Here is a 10,166-nt window from a genome sequence, read left to right on the forward strand (position 1 = left end):
CGCTCAATTAAATGAAATGTTCTCATTCATTTATGGAGAACGAAAGAAATAGATTCGTTCAAGTGTAGACATAATCACTAATTTATGGTGCTAATGTGGATTTCTGTCTAGATATGCAATAAACGTTTGGCAAGAGAAAACCTCAAAAAGGTTAATTATAGATCAAATAAGACAGAAACACACCCGTTCACCGGTCATTTTCCTCAGCTGTAGGCAAAGGCAAGTTTCAAATCAGAGCTTCTCCTGGGAGACTAGCGCTAAATTAGCCTATAGTTTAGCGCCATCTACTGTTTTAGAGGAGGAAGTTGCTCAACTGCATTTGTGAGAAAATCTGCCTGGACGCATTTGTGAGAAAATCTGCCTGCACGCATTTGTGAGAAAATCTGCCTGGACGCATTTGTGAGAAAATCTGCCTTCACGCATTTGTGAGAAAATCTGCCTGGACGCATTTGTGACCTTTGTGCTTGCACATTGCTTTCTGTTTGTTTGCGAGTCGAGATTTCCTTTGCAAAGCGGATCGAGTTTGTTTGCGAGTCGAGTTTTCCTTTGCGAAGTAGATTGAGTTTGTTTGCGAGTCGAGTTTTCCTTTGCAAAGTAGATTGAGTTTGTTTGCAAAATGCTGGATTTGTTTGTTAAATTATGGCACATATTTCGCTCCATACATTTGGAAAAGAGACAGCCTTTTTGTACAGTCTTTGACACCCCCTCATGGGCAATTTTTTCTCCATGAAGAATATCTTGTCATAAAAGCAATAGATTATGTTCATTTTGGGCTCATTGTAATTGTAATAAAATGCTGTAAAAAATGAAGTGCCATTTTCAATGATCTGTGAATGTTTCATGAGCTGTATGATGTTTTTGACACATTGCAGTACATTATTTTATAGATTATGAAAAAAAGAAATTATATTTATCAGCAAATAACTCAGCAATACTTAAGAGTTTTTCAAAGTGGATACATTCACTGTAAAGTTCAGACTCGAAGCTTTCAAATGACATCAACTTTGTGTTAATCAAGGCAAGATTTTTGAAAAATATGGTAATGAATATTTTCGCAGCTAGGTGGCGCCTGCTGGCGGTACACTTGGTTTTAGAGGGATTACTCAGCACTCGTTAGGAGTTAATAAATGATTAGATGGATTAGATTAGATGCATTAAAAAGATGAGATCCTAAGCTTTAAAATGATATATAATTTATGTTGTTCCATTCAGTGGTTGCTTAGTAATTAATTATTTTCTTTCCAAATGGGAATCAAACAAAAAAAAATAAAAAAATAATAATAAAAAAGCTATAGGCAGCCTATAGGCGGTTACAGGACATTACACAAATATATATATTTTTAAAGCCACTAGATGGCGCTCTTCTCACTTGAAATTTTTTTTTTTTAGGCCTGCACTCTATTTTGATGTGAATGTTGCATTTATTGAAAAATAAATAAAAATAAAATAAATATATATATATATTAATTCTAATGGAAAAAAATAGCTCATAAAAATGATATAATTAATGCAAAGTATCATAAAAAACTATAAAAATTCTAAATAATAATCAGAAAATATTATAGAACAAAAATATATTTGATTGGTTATCCTGGGAAAAAATAAAGTTAAAGGTACAATATGCAATGATTTTTTTGCCGCTAGAGGGCGCTACATTCCAAACAACAACAACGGCGTAGCTTGATGACGATGTGAAGGAGCGTGGAATGATGGGAACTGTCGTTTTAAACTCCACCGTGGATGTAAATCTATTTTTTACAGTCTATAATGTAAATCAGTCAGACGGAAATCGAAAAATCATGTTCATGGATGAGGCTAAGTTCTATTTTTATAATGACATGCTTTTTGTGGCGAGGGGGGGCGTGGTTCAGCGCGGTCTGTAATGGGAGAGAGAAGAGACGAGCAAGTAGGTCAAGTGCAAATGACGAACACCTGTGTCTTATTGCTGTGATCCGCGTGGAAGAGACCTCTTATAAGCCGGGCGCTGGAAAGAGAGAGAGACTGAAGAGAAAATTGGACGCAGAGAAAGAAAACTGGTGGATCCGAGCTCTCATTTTTTAACTGTTTTGTGCCGTTGCGGTTGCCAAGGTGAATGCGCGTTGTGCACGACTTTTGTTTATTTTGCTTTATTTTAATAAAGTACGAGTCCCAGTCACGCCGACCCCTGTCTTCTTCCTTCCTGACTCTTGAACCTCATCACACTTTTATTTCATTAAAATGAATTAACCGCAAGAAAAGTAAGTTTTAATACTAAATTGGTTATCATAGATGTTACTGTATGTCAATTTCATTGTCGTGATAACGCGGCGCAGTTTTACGTGTTCTAAACAATTGTTGTAAAAGTACATTCGAACATACCCACATCATTTGCCAAAATACTGATTAATCTTTATAACACATGCTATATTTATTTACATGGCCATAAACACCAGACGTGATAAACAATGTCAATAAACTAAACACAAATCTAAAGCAATAATACTTAAACATAACTATTACCGAATGCTACATTTGGAAAATATAAAATTAAGCATGCTTTGTCGACAGAACCAGCTGCAATTGGTAAAGAATAATTGTGTTCCATAACGACTGCAAGATACAAGCTAACGATTGTTGCTTGATAGACGCTACAACTACAACTTCCGCATTTGTCCAGGACTCCACCAAAGCCCGTCTACGGAAAGCCTGTTCACTCCAACGCCCTATTAAGTCCTATTGGTTGTAGTTCCAATCAGAGTTCCACTGGGGGCGCTCGCCATGAGTGCAAAATGAATGGGAGTCAATGGGGCTAGACGGCTAAATTTGTCTCCCTCACCCGATTGCTGTTGAGAAATCTCAGATTTGATTGTAGGTTTTGCAAGTTCAACATGGGTTATAGATCGAAAGTTGAATGAACGAGAACGAGTACTTATTTCTTTTCGATTTCTTACAGGTTGAGTTGTTGTTGCCCATAACACGCTAGCATTCTGCTAATGAAGTCAGCATTCTGACGTCATTGACATTTTGAAAGACTTTTTAAAGCAAATAAGTGACTCTAAAAAATCTAACACCAAGCAATGTGTAATTTCTTTGCATCCCCTTTCGAAAACAACATTCAAATTACTAGACAAAAAATTATATCCTGAGAAAAGTGGATTTTGATTGATTCAAGTGGCACTTGTCATGTGAGTGCCCTCATATGGAACAAGAGTGGAACTGCAACCGGAAGTTTATTGAGTGGCACTTCTCCCCTCATTAGACTTTCTCTGACTCCACGCAGTACAAGCGGAAACCGAGGGTAACGCGGATATGATGCAATTGACTGGCGACTCCCAGCTCCCCCCTGCTCTAACGCCCCGTTTCCTTGGTTAAAATCGCAATTTTCTCACGATTTAAAAAATTGTCGGAAACATTTGGGATATTGTAAGTAATCAACTTAACAAAATATATAACACTGGCCTTGAGATTATGCGATATTTTAATGCAAAATTCTTACATATTGTACCTTTAAATTTTTAGGCTTCGTCCGTTTTTGACCGGGAGGAAGCTAAGTGTGACCCATTTACGAAGAAGCCCAGAGGGTTAATGTGTTAGATATGGGATGTAGTAATGTTACTGCATTGATTCAGTTCTTGAATAACACCAGTTTAATAAATAGAGTATAATATAGAATATAATATAGGAGGGTACAAAGATGTGAGTGTGCAAGGTGTATATATTATGTGTAGAAATAGGTAGGAAAGTATGGGATTAGAGTCATTTTAGGTATTATAGTATGAGTAAAAATAGAGGTGCTTCTCTTTCTCAAGGCTGTAATGTTTGGTGCTGGAGGTTCAACACCTGAACACGCTGAACACACTGAACACGCTGAACATGCTGAACACACAGCGCTGGTTGGGCTTCTGGTTCTTTTCTGGCTGGGAGTGGGAAGGGGGAGGAAATCTGATCAGGAAAGTGTTTCTGATCCAAGTTACCAGCAGATGGCAGTAATGCACTGTTTAGTGCGGTTTGCCAATAAGAAGAAGAACCTAATGTGTTTAACAACCCCAAATTCCAGTTTCTCATTGAAGCAAAATAGTTTTGTTTGTTCTATGGATGGGTCAGCTAAACAGAGACTATTAACTTCTATTATTCCTTTTAATTATACAAATACCTCATTAAAGTGTCAACAAATGTATAAAACTCTAGACACGTCATACTCAGGTAATAGAGTGGTGCAGGTGTGACGTCTCTTTAGGCCAACCGGTAGTTCGCATTTCTTGGGATTTTCCCTCAAGAAAAACCCAATAGGATTTTTCCATATTTTGGATTATCTCTAAAAACAATCTCTGTGATCATGATAAACAAAAGTTTATGATACTTACATGTTTTGTCCATCAAGATAATTATCACAGATGAACAGAACTTTTATGAAGTTTGAAGACTAAATGCAGTCATCAGAAGTAAAAAGCTAAAGGAAGGCTATGAACGAACTACACCACAGTCCCACGACTTCAACGTCACAATCACTGAGCTTCCCACAACTCTTTCAGTTTTATTCTAAAAAAATATTTTCCCAGAACGTTTGAGTCAGAATAGTTTGTAAAAGCACAATAATGAGCATAATGAGGATGTAGAAGGGGGCTGAGTTTACCTTTTCAGCATGATGATGTTTTTATAGCAACCACCTTTTTCAAAACACACAACTGGTGTATTATTGATGTATTTTAATCAAATGTGAAAGTGTCTTGAGCTTGTGTTCACCACAGACCTTATTTCAGCCACTGATCAAAAAACTTTGGGACGAAGAAGTGCTAAAATGCAACTCGCTCTGCGTTTTGGCCTACAAAGTGATGTCATACTGTACCTGCAACACTCTATAGACATTAGCCACGTTTCCACCGCAGGAACTTTCCCCAGGAACTATAGGGACTTTTGTGTGGGATACTCTGTGTGTTTCAACCGCAGGAACCAGGGTCTAAAAATGACCCGGAAGTTCCGGGTAAAAATGTCCCTCTCAGAAAGTCCCTGCTTGATAGCTAAAGTTCAGGAACTTTGGTGGGTGGGACTTGGGCGCTGAACATGCTGATTGGTTGAGTTCATGCCACATTTTGATTGACTCCACGAAGCATTTCATTTCAACCAGCATTTTTAAAAACCTGTTGTGAGTCCTACGTCACAGGACTAATTTGCCTAATCTTCACTGTACTTTAGACTGGTGGGGGTGATCTCAGTGAATCTGCATGATTCATGGGTTCACACAGATTGTCCCCAGTGGTGAACCACTGAAATCCCAAAACGTTTTGATACAGTTATGACGTAACAAAGTCTCGTTTACTGAAACCATGCGACTTAGGCAGTTGGAAACACTCTCCAAACCACTGATTCGAAACAAAAGATTCATAAAGGTTTCAGCTTCATGAAGCAGCGCCCATCACTAGCAGGTGCGCATGTGTGAACGTGTCCATCCTGAGCTTTAATGGAAATTGTATGTTGGGTCATTGTAACTCACTCAAGTTAAAACAGCATTCCCTTGTTTTATGTTACATAAAAAGTCGGTTACAACAACAAAATTAGAATTTTTGGTAGAATCAGGTTTTGATATTGTCATTGTTTTAGTATTTATTTTGGCCTTGCTCCATCCCAAAGTCTGTTGCTTTGTATGTATAGTTTAGTTAGTTTGTTTATAAATAAATTCATTTTATGTCATAAAAGAGTTTGTGTGCTTGAAGTTTGGGAAATCTAATTTGGTTGTTCCCTGTCTTTTGTTGCAGGTCTGTTTTTAACCTTGACGGAAAGGTTGAAAAGTTTTAAAAATCACGTGTAAAAGTGATGCAAGATCTTTTTAAATCACTGGTCTGTCTTGTCGTTATTCTGAATGGATCATATAGGGGTGAATTCAGGGTGATTGGTACTTTTACTCTGAAAACGTCTTTTTCAACGTCTTGAAAAAGGCCTTTTTTTCCTGGGAGAAAAATAGGTTAAATTTAACACAAAGTGTAATGTTTATAAATTATTTATATATTAAATAAAATGAAAAGGTAAATAATATGAAACACTAGACATGACCCACTCAAACATCTACAATAAAGCTGTTGTGCCCCCTACAGGCATAGGCAAAACATTACACATTGTCTACTATAGGCACAGACACCACATGGCTAACCAATTTACCTTTAAATTCTTCGCCGAGATCAAACGAAATGTTTTTAATTTCGAAGTGTAGGCTATTATCCTTTTTATGCATTTAACGACATCTTCTTTTCTAATTTATAAATTATTATGCATTTTGATTGTATTTATTTATTTAATTTATTTGGATTTTTAAAAAGTGGAGAAAGTAATTCACAAAATTTTGCAATAACTTGCACAAGTTCATATCGTTCATATCAAACTCATGTTGTTGCTCTGGAGACTGTTCTAGAGGGTAGGCGAACAGCGCTTTACGACCCTTTAGCAAGTGTTTGCGACAGCTCTTCGCGTCCTCATGGCAGCATGACGGAAAACGGCAGTGAGAAGATGGCGGAAGAAGAGCAGAATTCCAGTGCAGAGAAACTCAAGGAGAAGGCGAATAACTATTTTAAAGGTAAAAGCTTATCAGGTACCCACTGTAAATAAAAGACTGGATTAATATTGACTGGATAAGGCTGTGTTGGAGGAGTTTGCGGTTTTATAAGTGCTGATGAGATTAATAGTAGGGAAATGAGTGAGATGAGCATGAGCAACACATGATGAATCAGACAGACAGACACATGATACACTCTTCATCAGACTTTACTGTTATTTAATCATACTTCTGATTTATTTACTCAACATATATCGATGACGAGGAGAGATGAGATAATAAATGCTTTTGTTGAGTCCTGCTATGAACTGTCAGGCTAGATGTTGATTGTGTAATAATGCTGTTTCACTGTCATCACTACACTGTACAATGAAAATGCTCTGATAACAGCAAATAAATATTACAATGATGTGAAATCAGTGCACCAGTTTGACACCCTCGTTAGCCAGTGGAGTCATATGTCACTCATTCATTGATGTCACTGATTTGTCTGCACTCGTCACGAAATTTAATCCGGAAAAATCAGCATAATTTTTTTCAATAGATTTTTAAAAAAAATCTTATGCGTGTTTCCGAAGAACATTAAACTTTAGTTAAACTGTGGTTGTTTCTAGCATTTGAAATTCGAATCGAATTAATCAAATTAAAACCGCGAAATACATGTTCAATTTTCACACAATTTATTTCTAATTATTTTATTTTATTTGATTCATTTATTAATTAATAATTTATAACACCACTTTGTATATTTTATTTCCCTATTTATTCAATCCTTTATTTTATTTTATTTCATTTCATGCTTGTAAAAAAAAAAAAAAACATTCTTCACCCTTGTTATCATTATTAACTTATTTAACATTCAATACACATGCATGAAGTGTAAAAGAAGAAGGGCATAACCTTATGAAAAAAAAAAAAGAAAAAACTGTGAACATTGTGGTTGCTTGCATTCCTCAGTGGTTGACAGTTTCACGGTACTACAGAATTGCAGTAATCGCCACAGCCCTAAATATAATTATTATTTTTTTATTTTGAGAGAATTTAATGGCACATAATATTAATGTTTAATTATATTTATGCAATAATTATGATTTTATTATTCCTACTAATTAAAGAATTATTTCATGTTAAAATAGAGACAAGGCCTTTAAACATCATTTTTTAGAGCAGATTAGTGTCATCTTGTGGGAGTAAAAAAAAAAAAAAAAACATGGTGCCATGCTGTAACCACTAGATCAGTGGTTCTCAATCCTGGTCCTGGGGACCCACAGCTCTGCACAGTTTGTATGTCTCCCTCATTTAACACACCTGATTCAGATCATCATCTCGTTAGGAAAGAGCTCTATGAACTGAACTGGGAGTGTCAGATAAAGGAGACATATAAAATGTGCAGAGTTGTGGGTCCCCAGGACCAGGATTGAGAACCACTGCACTAGATGCCAGTATAGCTCTATATAAAGAGGCTTGTGAATTCTCTAGTTGTTTTTAGACCTAACTTTTATTAGATTGTGGGTTTGGATATATATTTAGCCATTCTCAAAGACTACTTTTTGTTAAGGTTTAGAATAGGGTTGTCACTAACGATTAGTTTGGTAATTGAGTAATCGGTCGAATATTTTGACGATTAATCATGCAATTGACTTTTTGTGGTAAAAAAACAGACCTAAGCAAACAATAGCCTTTAAAATGACTTAAAATACATGTATAATAACAATGAGGCTATAATTTTTGGTTCAAATAAAGTTTCAAAAGCAAGTGTTCATATGGTTTTATAGAATAATACTGTTAATTTTAATAAAATAAACAAGCATCTTATGGGCATTGTGTTATAACAAATGCCTGCAGAGGGCGCCAACGTCCTGGTGATTGTTGTTGTTACAAATGGTTTAATATTGACCATGCAACATTTAATTAAAATGTTACCTTAATCTTTAATATTTGGCCACTTCTTTATGATAGAAATTCTACAGCCACTGTCATTTCTTGAACAAGAATATGTGGACATTAAAGCGTGCAAACTCAGAGCGAGGGTTTAAACCTTTATTTTGAAGTTGCGATGAACATTCGCGTATTTAGAAACATGTTGATGTGGTTGGCGTAGGTTTATAAATGATTTACCTTACAAATCTGATGTAATGGCACACACTGCGTTCCTAAATAAACACTATAAGCAACCTGAACTCACAGCATAGAGATGGAGTTTGAGACGTGCTTCACGCATGTAAATAATAACAGTTCATGTAGAGCAGTATGCAATTAAAGAGCATATATATTTTAAACCCGCAGGGCATTTATTTGTTTAATTGAATCGCTGCCTTTGTCAATTCACAATAGCACAATGCTATAGTATGGTTTATAAATGGTTTTAGTACATCATACAGCCTTAGAAAATAGTCTAATAATGTGGTTTATGGATTCTCTTTCGGTACTTTGTTGGTTAATTGACAATTTAATCGAAGTATTGTGACAGCCCTAATATGCTGTGTTTAATAGAGCTGCATAATAAATCGTTAAAAGATTGTGATCTCGATTCAAACACCCATGTGATTCACCTGTTCAACATTTAACTCAATCACAGCAGAATATTTAAATCTGCATTGGTGCTGATGCTGACCCAGAGAGAGTATTTTCAAACACACAGTATCATTATTTCTGTGTTAAAAATATTCATATTATCACATAAATACTAGGATAAAAGTTGTTTATAGTTCTTATACACTAATGTCTACAGTACCGATCAAAATAGAGTAAATACATTTTTGAATGTGACATGGTGCTACAAATATGTATGTATGATTGTATCAATTACATTATTATGCCATCAGGTGGCGACAAGTGACTCTTTCATTCAAGAGATTCGTTCAAAAAACGCTCATTCATCCAGTAATGAAATGAGTGAAGTTTTTATGTGTGAGTCATTGAATTATTCATTCATTCATTCATTCAGATTAATTAAACATTAAGTAGACTGCAGCAATTAACATTCTGTTTGATCCTCTAGTTAATTACATGGTATTATGTTTAGTTGTCTGTTCAGAATCGTGATCTCAGTTTGAAACAAAAAAAATCACGATTCTCAATTTATCTAGAATCGTGCAGCTCTTCTGTATAAAGGCATTAGTAGATTTAAATGAGCAGACATTGTAAACAGACTGTGTGGTCAGAATTATGAATATGGGATTACTGATATAAACTTTTTGTTAGGTTAGAAAGCTGTATCTTGCAGTCTCAGAATTCCAGTCGGTCAGTCAAGTCTGAAGCAAGTATAGCTTCAGACTTGAGTCTCCAGTCGCCCATAGCAACGCACCATGGTAACAAGTTAACAACGTCTCAGACAGTCTGATGGCAAATAAAAATAAACAGTAAATAAATGACTTTCAAGTGATTCATTAAAAACATGGGCATCATATGCTAAACATGGAAGCTTGAATATGTGTTTGACGCAATTGAACATTCTCACACTACACACTTGCACACATTTGAGCTGCTTTTTTGTTTAATGACGGTTGGCTAACTCACTTGAAAGTGAATTTTCTGTCACCTACTACACAACATCGCATGATGTGATTAGCAGACGTAAAATAAAGATGCAGGCTTAGGATAGCCTAGCCGATAGAGATCAGTTAATAAAATGCTTAATCGG

The 10,166-nt window shown here is 35.7% G+C and overlaps 1 protein-coding gene across 1 annotated transcript in view; it reads left to right on the forward strand.

Annotated features, from left to right (window-relative positions):
- Nucleotides 1-6,072: 6,072 nt before the first annotated feature.
- The window catches only part of ppp5c (protein phosphatase 5, catalytic subunit), a 35,418-nt gene continuing 31,324 nt past the window's right edge, over nt 6,073-10,166 (forward strand). Inside the window, exon 1 of the mRNA XM_081370232.1 lies at nt 6,073-6,544. Within this exon, the coding sequence (XP_081226358.1) occupies nt 6,241-6,544 (304 nt within the window). The 5' untranslated portion in view covers nt 6,073-6,240. The remainder of the gene's footprint in view (nt 6,545-10,166) is intronic.

The sequence above is a fragment of the Scardinius erythrophthalmus genome, assembly GCF_964197995.2.
Source record: "Scardinius erythrophthalmus genome assembly, chromosome: 7".
NCBI lineage: Eukaryota > Metazoa > Chordata > Actinopteri > Cypriniformes > Leuciscidae > Scardinius > Scardinius erythrophthalmus.